General features: G+C 44.0%; 1 protein-coding gene across 1 annotated transcript in view; it reads left to right on the top strand.

The window, feature by feature from the left end:
- Positions 1 to 88: 88 nt before the first annotated feature.
- hspb3 (heat shock protein, alpha-crystallin-related, b3) overlaps positions 89 to 17,500 on the top strand; it is a gene marked incomplete at both ends in the record, with an annotated part of 110,608 nt that continues 93,196 nt past the window's right edge. The window contains 1 exon segment of the mRNA XM_084177377.1: positions 89 to 133. Coding sequence (XP_084033503.1) covers positions 89 to 133 — 45 coding nt within the window.

Genomic DNA, 17,500 nt, shown 5'->3' with positions numbered 1-17,500 from the left:
ATGTTGAAAGTGTAAGCACGACAACCATTGCTAGAGTCTTGACAAAGCATCATATCAGCATGAAGCAGGTGTACACTGTTCCAGTAAGATGAACTCTGATGGTGTCAAGGAACTCCGGTACCAATATGTCCAGGTAAGATGTCTATATACTGAAATACAGTACTGTTTTTACTGTAAACATAACCCACCAGAATACTGTAGCAAGTTATGGAGGTAAGGCAATAAATAGGCTATAGTGCAAAATCATTACAATTAGTATTAACACTGGAATGATAGATGTGCAAGAGATGATGTGCAAATAGAGATACTGGGGTGCAAATGAGCAAAATAAATAACAATATAGGGATGAGGTAGTTGGGCGGGCTAATTTCAGATGGGCTGTGTACAGGTGCAGTGATCGGTAAGGTGCTCTGACAACTGATGCTTAAAGTTAGTGAGGGAGATAAGTGCCCTCCTTGCCTGGTCTGTGAGTTTTGGTGGGCGGCCCTCTCTTGGCAGGTTTGTTGTGGTGCCATATTCTTTCCATTTTTTAATAATGGATTTAATGGTGCTCCGTGGGATGTTCAAAGTTTCTGATATTATTCCATAACCCAACCCAGATCTGTACTTCTCCACAACTTTGTCCCTGACCTGTTTGGAGAGCTCTTTGGTCTTCATGGTGCCGCTTGCTTGGTGGTGCCCCTTGCTTAGTGGTGTTGCAGACTCTGGGGCCTTTCAGAACAGGTGTATACATTCTGAGATCATGTGACAGATCATGTGACACTTAGATTGCACACAGGTGGACTTTAACAAATTATGTGACTTCTGAAGGTAATTGGTTGCACCAGATCTTATTTAGGTTCTTCATAGCAAAGGGGGTGAATACATATGCACGCACCACTTTCCCATTATTTTCTTCATTTCACTTCACCAATTTGGACTATTTTGTGTATGTCCATTACATGAAATACAAATACAAATCCATTTAAATTACAGGTTGTAATGCAAGAAAATAGGAAAAACGCCAAGGGGGATGAATACTTTTGCAAGGTGCTGTAAATGGTCTTTATTGGGACCGGACTACACACTGGCTTTAGAAGAGATAACTGGACCTGTCACGCTGAGTGATGGGTTTAGAAGAGGTAACGGGACCTGTCACGCTGAGTGATGGGTTTAGAAGAGGTAACGGGACCTGTCACGCTGAGTGATGGCTTTAGAAGAGATAACTGGACCTGTCACGCTGAGTGATGGGTTTAGAAGAGGTAACGGGACCTGTCACGCTGAGTGATGGGTTTAGAAGAGATAACTGGACCTGTCACGCTGAGTGATGGGTTTAGAAGAGATAACTGGACCTGTCACGCTGAGTGATGGGTTTTCAAAAGCAGTATGTGGCCCCTGTCAGTCTTCTACTCAAATATAAAAGAAGTGCCAATGATGCAGGAAAAAAATTGTCTGTGTTTTGTTTCCCCCAGTTTTATCATTGGAATGTGATACAAAACGAGGCAAATCAAATCAAATTTTATTGGTCACATGCGCCGAATACAACAGGTGCAGACATTACAGTGAAATGCTTACTTACAGCCCTTAACCAACAGTGCATTTAAACAACAACAAAAAAAGTGTTGAGAAAAAAAAGAGCAGAAGTAAAATAAAATAACAGTAGGGAGGCTATATATACAGGGGGTACCGGTGCAGAGTCAATGTGCGGGGGCACCGGCTAGTTGAGGTAGTTGAGGTAATATGTACATGCGGGTAGAGTTAAAGTGACTATGCATAAATAATTAACAGAGTAGCAGCAGCGGAAAAAGGATGGGGTGGGGGGGGCAGTGCAAATAGTCCGGGTAGCCATGATTAGCTGTTCAGGAGTCTTATGTCTTGGGGGTAGAAGCTGTTGAGAAGTCTTTTGGACCTAGACTTGGCACTCCGGTACCGCTTGCCGTGCGGTAGCAGAGAGAACAGTCTATGACTAGGGTGGCTGGAGTCTTTGACAATTTTGAGGGCCTTCCTCTGACACCGCCTGGTATAGAGGTCCTGGATGGCAGGAAGCTTGGCCCCAGTGATGTACTGGGCCGTACACACTACCCTCTGTAGTGCCTTGCGGTCGGAGGCCAAGCAGTCGCCATACCAGGTGGCAACGGTGTGCTTTAGGACCATGTGGACGCCTCCGAGCAGTCGGGTAGGGTGTTTGGAGTGTTTATTCAACTGGATAAAAAACATAATAATAATTATGTCCCCCCACACTTCTAAAACCAAAGTTGCGCCCAACAATTTTATCCCTGATGTCCTTACACAGCTCTCTGGTCTTGGCCATTGTGGAGAGGTTGGAGTCTGTTTGATTGAGTGTGTGGACAGGTGTCTTTTATACAGGTAACGAGTTCAAACAGGTGCAGTTAATACAGGTAATGAGTGGAGAACAGGAGGGCTTCTTAAAGAAAAACTAACAGGTCGGTGAGAGCCGGAATTCTTACTGGTTGGTAGGTGATCAAATACTTTTCTGCAAAGGGGACAGGATGACTGCACCGTATTGACGGGAGGATGGATGGGGCCATGTATCGCGATTACTTGGCCAACAACCTCCTTCCCTCAGTAAGAGCATTGAAGATGGGTCGTGGCTGGGTCTTCCAGCATGACAACGACCCGAAACACACAGCCAGGGCAACTAAGAAGTGGCTCCGTAAGAAGCATCTCAAGGTCCTGGAGTGGCCTAGCCAGTCTCCAGACCTGAACCCAATAGAAAATCTTTGGAGGGAGCTGAAAGTCCGTATTGCCCAGCGACAGCCCCGAAACCTGAAGGATCTGGAGGTGGTCTGTATGGAGGAGTGGGCCAAAATCCCTGCTGCAGTGTGTGCAAACCTGGTCATGACCTACAGGAAACGTATGATCTCTGTAATTGCAAACAAAGGTTTCTGTACCAAATATTAAGTTCTGCTTTTCTGATGTATCAAATACTTATATCATGCAATAAAATGCAAATTAATTACTTATAAATCATACAATGTGATTTTCTGGATTTTTCACAGTTGAAGTGTACCTATGATACAAATTACAGACCTCTACATGCTTTGTAAGTAGGAAATCCTGCAAAATCGGCAGTGAATCAAATACTTGTTCTCCCCACTGTAGGTAGAAAACAGTGTTGCATAAGTCCTACAGGCTAACATGTGTAGGCTACATTTAACAATATCTTCAGTTGATCATAGTGAGAATGTAGCCTAGATAATTTATACATAGTTTGTATTTTTCCTTGACAATGAAGTAACTGATAAAGCCCATTTTATGTGGCACATACACAAAGTGTATCATTGCAAAAGTGTTGCATAATTCATGAGGACAGTCTCAGATATTAAAACCTTACTTTCCTTTTATTTAAGGTCACTATGACAACTACTTCTGGTACAAAGTCACGGATACCTAGAGGACCTTTGGAAAGAATTGGTATACGTGTTCAAGGTAATTGGCCCAGAGCAATACCAAAGTAGTTCCAGGTCTGTCACAAGTTGTTATCACGCAAGTGCTGAATATTGTGACTGAGAAGTGTAGAGGATTGACCAGTAAAAAGGTGGACTCAATACTGACACACCAGTTCCTCATCACTGAAAGAGTTTTCATGGGATAAAGTTATGGATGAGTGGGAAAAGATTACTGGAATTTTGCAATGTGAGAGCACTTCCTCCATGACTGTGGCTCCAGCAACAAGGAAGAGGCCTTCAGACAAAGTAGTGCACAATGGCCATGGCAGGTGCCACCCTTTTAAGGGCACGTTCGAAATGTAAGTGTGCACCAATGTTTGGTAATGCGCTTGTCATGCGTCATTCTGGGGCCAAAAAGAGATGCTTTAACCGACTATCCAGGCTCGGTGTCTGTGTGTCCAGGAAGAGTACAATGACAACATGTAAACAGATTGGTGAGTCATGGGGTGAGAAATGCCTACAGTAGATATGGAGGGTGTCCAGGTCCATAATGCAGGGAGTGTAGCTTGTCTTGACAACACCACGCAACACAACGATGATCCAATGGTATGTATAGAGCTATTGAAATATGGTGATGTTTAATGTTCATTCTGAATACAACCACTAACACAACAAACTACAGTAGGATACAACCTCTAGAACAATAAACTACAGTAGGATACAACCACTAAAACAACAAACTACAGTAGGATACAACCACTAAAACAACAAACTACAGTATGATATGCTGTGTATGTTTGCTGTGTTTTATTTTATTTTTCAGATTATTTTGGAGGGGAAACAAGTGACAGTAGGAAACAAGTGACAGGGAGATGAACCCAGGGCCTTCGGTAGTCCTAACCACATGTACCTTGATGTCTGCTGCGTTACCGCTAAGCCACAACGTCAGCATTGCTGTGGTTTTTAATATAATGAAATTTTTTTAATTGCTAATTTAGTTTAGCAGCCAGCTATCTGAACTTGTTATCATGGTTGAATTACTGGCCGAGGGCCCCCAATGATTTGTTAGTCAGATATCATATTAAAACATTTCTCTCCGCCCCCATGGCAAAATGTGTAGAATTGCAGTAAATTAACTCTAAAACACTAAAATGGGGGTGGGGGTTATGGATGTGGGTACGCAACTGCGACCCCTCATGATGAGTTCAGATTTGTTGTGGGCCCCCCCCATCAAAGTTACCCTACAAACAGGGTTCTTCAATTCCGGTCCTGGAGGTTTTTCATCCTCTCCTTCTAATCAGACCTGGGACACCAGGTGAGTGCAATTAACTAGCAGGTAGAAATAAAAAACAGAAGCGTTTCGGCCCTCCAGGACCGGAATTGAAGAACCCTGCGCCTACAAAGCCCCAGTGTGTCTTATAGACTCTGGTGGAGCCGAACAGCGAATACAGGTGGTGGGTCATGATATAACATAGCATTGGACATTGGACACCATTTGCGCCTCACAAAAGACCTCATCCAACATCAAGGGAGCCCAGGTCCAGTTTGACATTGCACAGAAAGTCAGCAGGACCATTGGGGAGCAGGCAGACCTCGCGCAGCGATTTGATAAACACTGTGAGCTGAAGCCAGACTCTGGCAAACACACAATCTCAAGTAGATCTGAGGACATTAAATCATGTACATTTTTACATTTGAGTCATTTTGCAGACGCTCTTATCCAGAGCAATTAGGGTTAAATGCCTTGCTCAAGGGCACATCGACAGATTTTTTCACCTAGTCGTCTCTGGGATTAGAACCAGCGACCTTTGCGGTTACTGGCACAACGCTCTTAACCGCTAAGCTACCTGCCGCCCCGAGTAAGTGTCCTTCTTGATCAGAAGGTGTTTGCTTTGACACCTGGCAGGGTTCTACACAAGCTTCAAGAACTTCCAAATAAACCTGTTGCACAAACTTGGACAATGAGGAACTAGTGTTGTGGATCAGCAACCACAAACTGAACTTTCACCGTGAGAGGAAAAGCTGTCTGCTCGTTTGACAAGCAGACAGAGGCACAAACGTTGACAGATGATTTCAGCTGTACTGCTGAGACCCTATAATGTTATCTTAAATGCCACAGTTAGAGAACTAGTGTAAGAAAGATGAAAGAAGGCGTAGTACTGTAACCGATGACAACGTAGACTCATGTACAACACACGTATTTACTTTTAGAACGTTACATTCTTTGTATTATCTGTTATTTATTTGTGTAATTATTTTAACTGAAAATATTCTACCTACCTTTTCTTTACCATTTATTTGAGTAATTACTTTTACTTACAATGTTATGTACTGTTAACAATCTTCCTTGTTGTTGCTGTCTGAAACTTTATATAGGAATAGGAATGTATAGGTTGTGGTGTGTCAGAGCATTAAAACAACTACTATAGCCTTTTCCCAATTATCTGGGCCAACAGTGTGTCAAAGCCGTAACAACACTGTGTCAGAGCAGTAACAACACTGTGTCAGAGCAGTAACAACACTGTGTCAGAGCAGTAACACCACTGTGTCATAGCCGGAACAACACTGTGTCAGAGCAGTAACACCACTGCGTCAGAGCAGTAACATCACTGTGTCAGAGCAGTAACAACACTGTGTCAAAGCCGTAACAACACTGTATCAGAGCAGTAACAACACTGTATCACAGCAGTAACAACACTGTATCACAGCAGTAACAACACTGCGTCAGAGCAGTGACAACACTGTGTCAAAGCCGTAACAACACTGTGTCAGAGCAGTAACATCACTGTGTCAGAGCAGTAACAGCAGTAACAACACTGTGTCAGAGCAGTAACATCACTGTGTCAGAGCAGTGACAACACTGTGTCAAAGCTGTAACAACACTGTGTCAAAGCCGTAACAACACTGTGTCAGAGCAGTAACATCACTGTGTCAGAGCAGTAACAGCAGTAACAACACTGTGTCAGAGCAGTAACATCACTGTGTCAGAGCAGTAACAACACTGTGTCAGAGCAGTAACATCACTGTGTCAGAGCAGTAACACCACTGTGTCAGAGCAGTAACACCACTGTGTCAGAGCAGTAACAACACTATGTCAGAGCAGTAACGACACTGTGTCAGAGCAGTAACAACACTGTGTCAGAGCAGTAACAACACTGTGTCAGAGCAGTAACACCACTGTGTCAGAGCATTAACATCACTGTGTCAAAGCAGTAACAACACTGTGTCCGAGCAGTAACATCACTGTGTCAGAGCAGTAACACCACTGTGTCAGAGCAGTAACATCACTGTGTCAGAGCAGTAACACCACTGTGTCAGAGCAGTAACAACACTGTATCAGAGCAGTAACATCACTGTGTCAGAGCAGTAACAACACTGTATCAGAGCAGTAACATCACTGTATCACAGTAGTAACACCACTGTGTCAGAGCATTAACATCACTGTGTCAAAGCAGTAACAACACTGTGTCAGAGCAGTAACAACACTGTATCAGAGCAGTAACACCACTGTGTCAGAGCAGTAACAACACTCTGTCAGAGCAGTAACAACACTCTGTCAGAGCAGTAACAACACTGCGTCAGAGCAGTGACAACACTGTGTCAAAGCCGTAACAACACTGTGTCAAAGCCGTAACAACACTGTGTCAGAGCAGTAACATCACTGTGTCAGAGCAGTAACAACACTGTGTCAGAGCAGTAACATCACTGTGTCAGAGCAGTAACAACACTGCGTCAGAGCAGTGACAACACTGTGTCAAAGCCGTAACAACACTGTGTCAGAGCAGTAACATCACTGTGTCAGAGCAGTAACAGCAGTAACAACACTGTGTCAGAGCAGTAACATCACTGTGTCAGAGCAGTAACAGCAGTAACAACACTGTGTCATAGCCGTAACAACACTGTGTCAGAGCAGTAACAACACTGTGTAAGAGCAGTAACAACACTGTGTCAGAGCAGTAAACAACACTGTGTCAGAGCAGTAACATCACTGTGTCAGAGCAGTAACAACACTGTGTCAGAGCAGTAACAACACTGTGTCAAAGCAGTAACAACATTGTGTCAGAGCAGTGACAACACTGTATCAGAGCAGTAACATCACTGTGTCAGAGCAGTAACAACACTGTGTCAGAGCAGTAACATCACTGTGTCAGAGCTGTAACAACACTGTGTCAGAGCAGTAACAACACTGTGTCAGAGCAGTAACACCACTGTGTCAGAGCATTAACATCACTGTGTCAAAGCAGTAACAACACTGTGTCAGAGCAGTAACACCACTGTGTCAGAGCAGTAACAACACTCTGTCAGAGCAGTAACAACACTCTGTCAGAGCAGTAACAACCCTGCGTCAGAGCAGTGACAACACTGTGTCAAAGCCGTAACAACACTGTGTCAAAGCCGTAACAACACTGTGTCAGAGCAGTAACATCACTGTGTCAGAGCAGTAACAACACTGTGTCAGAGCAGTAACAACACTGCGTCAGAGCAGTGACAACACTGTGTCAAAGCCGTAACAACACTGTGTCAGAGCAGTAACATCACTGTGTCAGAGCAGTAACAGCAGTAACAACACTGTGTCAGAGCAGTAACAACACTGTATCAGAGCAGTAACAACACTGTGTCAGAGCAGTAACGACACTGTGTCAGAGCAGTAACAACACTGTGTCAGAGCAGTAACATCACTGTGTCAGAGCAGTAACGACACTGTGTCAGAGCAGTAACATCACTGTGTCAGAGCAGTAACAACACTGTGTCAGAGCAGTAACATCACTGTATCACAGCAGTAACAACACTGTGTCAGAGCAGTAACAACACTGTGTCAGAGCAGTACCACCACTGTGTCAGAGCAGTCCCACCACTGTGTCAGAGCAGTAACATCACTGTGTCAGAGCAGTAACAACACTGTGTCAAAGCCATAACAACACTGTGTCAGAGCAGTAACGACACTGTGTCAAAGCAGTAACAACACTGTGTCAGAGCAGTAACAACACTGTGTCAAAGCAGTAACAACACTGTATCATTGCAGTAACATCACTGTGTCAGGTCAGTAACAACACTTGACCGAAGCCACCGTCCGATCCTGCCGCTGCATGGAGAATCCACTGAGTACGACGTGCAGAGCGTCATCATCCAGCCACGTTTCAGTAAGACATACACTGAGTGGACAAAACATTAGGAACACCTGCTTTTTCCATGACATAGACAGACCAGGTGAATCCAGGTAAAAGCTATGATCCCTTATTGATGTCACCTGTTAAATCCACTTCAGTGTAATTGAAGGGGAGGAGAAAGTTTAAAGAAGGATTTTTAAGCCTTGAGACAATTGAGACATGGATTGTGTATGTTGTGCCATTCAGAGGGTGAATGGGCAAGACAAAATATTTAAGTGCATTTAAACGGGGTATGGTAGTAGGTGCCAGGCGCACCGGGTTGAGTCAAGAACTGCAACACTGCTGGGTTTTTCACGCTCAACAGTTTCCAGCCAACTTATCACAACTGTGGGAAGCATTGGAGTCAACATGGGGCCAGCATCCCTATGGAACGCTTTCGACACCCTGTAGAGTCCAAGCCCTGACGAACTGAGGCTGTTCTGAGGGCAAAAGAGGGTGCAACTCAATATTAGGAAGGTGTTCCTAATGTTTTGTACACTCAGTGTATAACATTGCAGCTTTTCAAGTCTCTCTGATAGGAGACTCTCGAACAAAGCTCATCCATCTTATTCTCGAGTGACTGGACATTTGCCAATAGAACGGAGGGGAGGGCCGTTCGGTTTTCTCTTCGCCTCAAATTTCACCAGGACTCAACCTCGTCTCCCGCGTCTACGCCTGCTGCGTTTTGGCCCATGGAACAAAGGCATAGGGTATGAACAGTGGAACAGCTGAGTCGGAGTTGAAGTCGTATTTGAAGTCGAAATCGAGGCTAGTAACTGTCGATCTGTGTCCAGAAGTGATTGGCGGTCATGCGTGATAATATCGTGACATTTCTGTACAAATAAAGTTCAGATAAACACAAAAAAAGTAACTAAATTGCAAAGTCGGGTTCTTGTGCTGGGAGAGGAGAGAAAATATGTTGTGTATTGGAACACAACCTCGTTCTTTGCCCTACTCTTCGCTACAGTATCTCATTTCCTGGAGGCCACCACAGAGTCCTAGGCTGTTTATTCTCTCTTCTCCCTCAGAGTCTGGTTGTGTGTGTGTGTGTGTGTGTGTGTGTGTGTGTGTGTGTGTGTGTGTGTGTGTGTGTGTGTGTGTGTGTGTGTGTGTGTGTGTATCTTGTCAGGGAACAAGGAGTTGGCCGCTGGCCCTCCTAAGACGATGAATACACACACACACACGCACACACACACACCCATACACACACGCACACACACACCCATACACACACGCACACACACACCCATACACACACACACACACACACACACACACACACACACACACACGCACACACACACCCATACACACACACACACACCCACCGGTGAGCGCACACAGGGCAGGACCCTTCACAGAGCCTTCAACTATGATGTCAGAGGGCTGAGAAAGGTGTAAAAAGAGCAGAAACACTTTCTGGATGTGGAATGTTGGAACAAACAAAATGGCTTCCATACCAGGGTTCCCATTTGCCGGTATTGCTGGCTTTTGGCTGATAAAATAAATGAAAAGCCGATAAATGAAATTGTAGCCGGCCAAACTGTCCGCCTTGCCTATCACCGATTTCGTGCTTCAGCACCATTCTCTCACTCCTTGCGCGCTGCCTTATATGCTGCGAAGGAGAGCGCAAGAGAGAGAGAGAGAGAGAGAGAGAGAGAGAGAGAGAGCGAGAGAGAGAGAGAGAGAGAGAGAGAGAGAGAGAGAGAGAGAGAGAGAGAGAGAGAGAGAGAGAGAGAGAGAGAGAGAGAGAGAGAGAGAGAGAGAGAGAGAGAGAGAGAGAGAGAGAGAGAGAGAGAGAAGCCTTGGGCTACTGTTGATTGCGAATATGGCCTTTCATTGAAGTAAAATGAAAGTTAGAGGTACTCTATTGTGGAAAGCCAACAAGGGGAATGTCCTCCTTATGGACAAGTTTTAATACTGTAGGACAAAGATGAGAAGAGCGTTGGCGCGGCCAAATGCCGGCTACTTCATGTAGATTTATTTTTCTTATTTGTAATAATTTTTTCCCCCATTATTATTATTGTATGTCCTTGTTATTATTGTAGGTCAATTTATAAACCAGTTCTTTAAATATGCCAAAAAAATTAATATTGTTTGTTTGTTTCTGTTGAGACATTTTCTTTGGCCGAATTAAGTTCCAACTGCAATGCTGTGTTTGCCGCAATATTGCCTAATAGCCTGCTTCATATTTTGGCTTGACTTAGGCCTAATAAAGTTTAGAAACGTTTGTGAAGGTTTGGTAATGTGTGGCTGTTATTAAGCTTTAGATACTGCAGGCCTGTGATATGAAGGCAGTGAGCACCGGCGCTCCAACTGACTCCAGCATTTGAAGGTTTAAACCAGTTCGCAAAAGTGTTTTGTTTCATTCTGTTGAGCCAATTTCTTTGGTCAAGTGAAGTTCCAATTGTAATGTTTTCTTTACCCCAATAGAACATCCTGCTCGTATTTTCCACTATAAACAATGGCCGCCCTAATGGGTTATATAAGGACCCCCTAATGGGTTATATATGGACCCCCTAATGGGTTATATATGGACGCCCTAATGGGTTATATATGGACCCCCTAATGGGTTATATATGGACCCCCTAATGGGTTATATATGGACGCCCTAATGGGTTATATATGGACCCCCTAATGGGTTATATATGGACACCCTAATGGGTTATATATGGACCCCCTAATGGGTTATATGTGGACCCCCTAATGGGTTATATATGGACGCCCTAATGGGTTATATATGGACCCCCTAATGGGTTATATATGGACCCCCTAATGGGTTATATATGGACGCCCTAATGGGTTATATATGGACGCCCTAATGGGTTATATATGGACCCCCTAATGGGTTATATATGGACCCCCTAATGGGTTATATATGGACGCCCTAATGGGTTATATATGGACGCCCTAATGGGTTATATATGGACCCCCTAATGGGTTATATATGGACGCCCTAATGGGTTATATATGGACGCCCTAATGGGTTATATATGGACGCCCTAATGGGTTATATATGGACGCCCTAATGGGTTATATATGGACCCCCTAATGGGTTACACATGGACCCCCTAATGGGTTATATATGGACGCCCTAATGGGTTATATATGGACCCCCTAATGGGTTATATATGGACCCCCTAATGGGTTATATATGGACCCCCTAATGGGTTATATATGGACCCCCTAATGGGTTATATATGGACCCCCTAATGGGTTACACATGGACCCCCTAATGGGTTATATTTGGACCCCCTAATGGGTTATATATGGACACCCTAATGGGTTATATATGGACGCCCTAATGGGTTATATATGGACGCCCTAATGGGTTATATATGGACCCCCTAATGGGTTATATATGGACCCCCTAATGTCCATATATAACCCATTAGGGGGTCCATATATAACCCATTAGGGGGTCCATGTGTAATGGGTTATATATGGACGCCCTAATGGGTTATATATGGACGCCCTAATGGGTTATATATGGACGCCCTAATGGGTTATATATGGACGCCCTAATGGGTTATATATGGACCCCCTAATGGGTTATATATGGACGCCCTAATGGGTTATATATGGACGCCCTAATGGGTTATATATGGACGCCCTAATGGGTTAAATATGGACGCCCTAATGGGTTATATATGGACGCCCTAATGGGTTATATATGGACCCCCTAATGGGTTACACATGGACCCCCTAATGGGTTATATATGGACCCCCTAATGGGTTATATATGGACGCCCTAATGGGTTATATATGGACGCCCTAATGGGTTATATATGGACCCCCTAATGGGTTATATATGGACCCCCTAATGGGTTATATATGGACGCCCTAATGGGTTAAATATGGACGCCCTAATGGGTTATATATGGATGCCCTAATGGGTTATATATGGACCCCCTAATGGGTTATATATGGACCCCTAATGGGTTATATATGGACGCCCTAATGGGTTATATATGGACCCCCTAATGGGTTATATATGGACCCCTAATGGATTTTATATGGACCCCCTAATGGGTTATATATGGACCCCCTAATGGGTTATATATGGACCCCCTAATGGGTTATATATGGACGCCCTAATGGGTTATATATGGACGCCCTAATGGGTTATATATGGACCCCCTAATGGGTTATATATAGACCCCTTAATGGGTTATATATGGACCCCCTAATGGGTTATATATGGACCCCCTAATGGGTTATATATGGACCCCCTAATGGGTTATATATGGACCCCCTAATGGGTTATATATGGACGCCCTAATGGGTTATATATGGACCCCCTAATGGGTTATATATGGACGCCCTAATGGGTTATATATGGACCCCCTAATGGGTTATATATGGACGCCCTAATGGGTTATATATGGACGCCCTAATGGGTTATATATGGATGCCCTAATGGGTTATATATGGACGCCCTAATGGGTTATATATGGACGCCCTAATGGGTTATATATGGACGCCCTAATGGGTTATATATGGACCCCCTAATGGGTTATATATGGACGCCCTAATGGGTTATATATGGACGCCCTAATGGGTTATATATGGACGCCCTAATGGGTTATATATGGACCCCCTAATGGGTTATATATGGAACCCCTAATGGGTTATATATGGACGCCCTAATGGGTTATATATGGACTCCCTAATGGGTTACACATGGACGCCCTAATGGGTTATATATGGACCCCCTAATGGGTTATATATGGACCCCCTAATGGGTTATATATGGACGCCCTAATGGGTTACATATGGACCCCCTAATGGGTTATATATGGACGCCCTAATGGGTTATATATGGACGCCCTAATGGGTTATATATGGACGCCCTAATGGGTTATATATGGACCCCCTAATGGGTTATATATGGACCCCTAATGGGTTATATATGGACCCCCTAATGGGTTACACATGGACGCCCTAATGGGTTATATATGGACGCCCTAATGGGTTACATATGGACCCCCTAATGGGTTATATATGGACGCCCTAATGGGTTATATATGGACCCCCTAATGGGTTATATATGGACCCCCTAATGGGTTATATATGGACCCCCTAATGGGTTATATATGGACGCCCTAATGGGTTATATATGGACGCCCTAATGGGTTATATATGGACCCCCTAATGGGTTATATATGGACCCCCTAATGGGTTACACATGGATGCCCTAATGGGTCATATATGGACGCCCTAATGGGTTATATATGGACCCCCTAATGGGTTATATATGGACGCCCTAATGGGTTATATATGGACACCCTAATGGGTTATATATGGACCCCCTAATGGGTTATATATGGACGCCCTAATGGGTTATATATGGACCCCCTAATGGGTTATATATGGACCCCCTAATGGGTTATATATGGACGCCCTAATGGGTTATATATGGACCCCCTAATGGGTTATATATGGACGCCCTAATGGGTTATATATGGACGCCCTAATGGGTTATATATGGACCCCCTAATGGGTTATATATGGACGCCCTAATGGGTTATATATGGACGCCCTAATTGGTTATATATGGACGCCCTAATGGGTTATATATGGACGCCCTAATGGGTTATATATGGACCCCCTAATGGGTTACACATGGACCCCCTAATGGGTTATATATGGATGCCCTAATGGGTTATATATGGACCCCCTAATGGGTTATATATGGACCCCCTAATGGGTTATATATGGACCCCCTAATGGGTTATATATGGACACCCTAATGGGTTATATATGGACGCCCTAATGGGTTATATATGGACGCCCTAATGGGTTATATATGGACCCCCTAATGGGTTATATATGGACCCCCTAATGTCCATATATAACCCATTAGGGGGTCCATATATAACCCATTAGGGGGTCCATGTGTAATGGGTTATATATGGACGCCCTAATGGGTTATATATGGACGCCCTAATGGGTTATATATGGACGCCCTAATGGGTTATATATGGACGCCCTAATGGGTTATATATGGACCCCCTAATGGGTTATATATGGACGCCCTAATGGGTTATATATGGACGCCCTAATGGGTTATATATGGACGCCCTAATGGGTTAAATATGGACGCCCTAATGGGTTATATATGGACGCCCTAATGGGTTATATATGGACCCCCTAATGGGTTACACATGGACCCCCTAATGGGTTATATATGGACCCCCTAATGGGTTATATATGGACGCCCTAATGGGTTATATATGGACGCCCTAATGGGTTATATATGGACCCCCTAATGGGTTATATATGGAACCCCTAATGGGTTATATATGGACGCCCTAATGGGTTAAATATGGACGCCCTAATGGGTTATATATGGACGCCCTAATGGGTTATATATGGACCCCCTAATGGGTTATATATGGACCCCTAATGGGTTATATATGGACGCCCTAATGGGTTATATATGGACCCCTAATGGATTTTATATGGACCCCCTAATGGGTTATATATGGACCCCCTAATGGGTTATATATGGACCCCCTAATGGGTTATATATGGACGCCCTAATGGGTTATATATGGACGCCCTAATGGGTTATATATGGACCCCCTAATGGGTTATATATAGACCCCTTAATGGGTTATATATGGACCCCCTAATGGGTTATATATGGACCCCCTAATGGGTTATATATGGACCCCCTAATGGGTTATATATGGACCCCCTAATGGGTTATATATGGACGCCCTAATGGGTTATATATGGACCCCCTAATGGGTTATATATGGACGCCCTAATGGGTTATATATGGACGCCCTAATGGGTTATATATGGACACCCTAATGGGTTATATATGGACGCCCTAATGGGTTATATATGGACGCCCTAATGGGTTATATATGGACGCCCTAATGGGTTATATATGGACCCCCTAATGGGTTATATATGGACGCCCTAATGGGTTATATATGGACGCCCTAATGGGTTATATATGGACGCCCTAATGGGTTATATATGGACCCCCTAATGGGTTATATATGGAACCCCTAATGGGTTATATATGGACGCCCTAATGGGTTATATATGGACTCCCTAATGGGTTACACATGGACGCCCTAATGGGTTATATATGGACCCCCTAATGGGTTATATATGGACCCCCTAATGGGTTATATATGGACGCCCTAATGGGTTACATATGGACCCCCTAATGGGTTATATATGGACGCCCTAATGGGTTATATATGGACGCCCTAATGGGTTATATATGGACGCCCTAATGGGTTATATATGGACCCCCTAATGGGTTATATATGGACCCCTAATGGGTTATATATGGACCCCCTAATGGGTTACACATGGACGCCCTAATGGGTTATATATGGACGCCCTAATGGGTTACATATGGACCCCCTAATGGGTTATATATGGACGCCCTAATGGGTTATATATGGACCCCCTAATGGGTTATATATGGACCCCCTAATGGGTTATATATGGACCCCCTAATGGGTTATATATGGACGCCCTAATGGGTTATATATGGACGCCCTAATGGGTTATATATGGACCCCCTAATGGGTTATATATGGACCCCCTAATGGGTTACACATGGATGCCCTAATGGGTTATATATGGACGCCCTAATGGGTTATATATGGACCCCCTAATGGGTTATATATGGACGCCCTAATGGGTTATATATGGACGCCCTAATGGGTTATATATGGACGCCCTAATGGGTTATATATGGACCCCCTAATGGGTTATATATGGACCCCCGAATGTGTTATATATGGACGCCCTAATGGGTTATATATGGATCCCCTAATGGGTTATATATGGACGCCCTAATGGGTTATATATGGACGCCCTAATGGGTTATATATGGACCCCCTAATGGGTTATATATGGACGCCCTAATGGGTTATATATGGACGCCCTAATGGATTATATATGGACGCCCTAATGGGTTATATATGGACGCCCTAATGGGTTATATATGGACGCCCTAATGGGTTATATATGGACCCCCTAATGGGTTATATATGGACGCCCTAATGGGTTATATATGGACGCCCTAATGGGTTATATATGGACGCCCTAATGGGTTATATATGGACCCCCTAATGGGTTATATATGGAACCCCTAATGGGTTATATATGGACGCCCTAATGGGTTATATATGGACTCCCTAATGGGTTACACATGGACGCCCTAATGGGTTATATATGGACCCCCTAATGGGTTATATATGGACCCCCTAATGGGTTATATATGGACGCCCTAATGGGTTACATATGGACCCCCTAATGGGTTATATATGGACGCCCTAATGGGTTATATATGGACGCCCTAATGGGTTATATATGGACGCCCTAATGGGTTATATATGGACCCCCTAATGGGTTATATATGGACCCCTAATGGGTTATATATGGACCGCCTAATGGGTTACACATGGACGCCCTAATGGGTTATATATGGACGCCCTAATGGGTTACATATGGACCCCCTAATGGGTTATATATGGACGCCCTAATGGGTTATATATGGACCCCCTAATGGGTTATATATGGACCCCCTAATGGGTTATATATGGACCCCCTAATGGGTTATATATGGACGCCCTAATGGGTTATATATGGACGCCCTAATGGGTTATATATGGACCCCCTAATGGGTTATATATGGACCCCTAATGGGTTACACATGGACGCCCTAATGGGTTATATATGGACGCCCTAATGGGTTATATATGGACCCCCTAATGGGTTATATATGGACGCCCTAATGGGTTATATATGGACGCCCTAATGGGTTATATATGGACGCCCTAATGGGTTATATATGGACCCCCTAATGGGTTATATATGGACCCCCGAATGTGTTATATATGGACGCCCTAATGGGTTATATATGGATCCCCTAATGGGTTATATATGGACGCCCTAATGGGTTATATATGGACGCCCTAATGGGTT

The sequence above is a fragment of the Coregonus lavaretus genome (assembly GCF_964263955.1).
Source record: "Coregonus lavaretus genome assembly, chromosome: 14".
In the NCBI taxonomy this organism is placed as follows: Eukaryota; Metazoa; Chordata; class Actinopteri; order Salmoniformes; family Salmonidae; genus Coregonus; species Coregonus lavaretus.
This window is presented reverse-complemented; position numbering and strand designations above follow the sequence as displayed.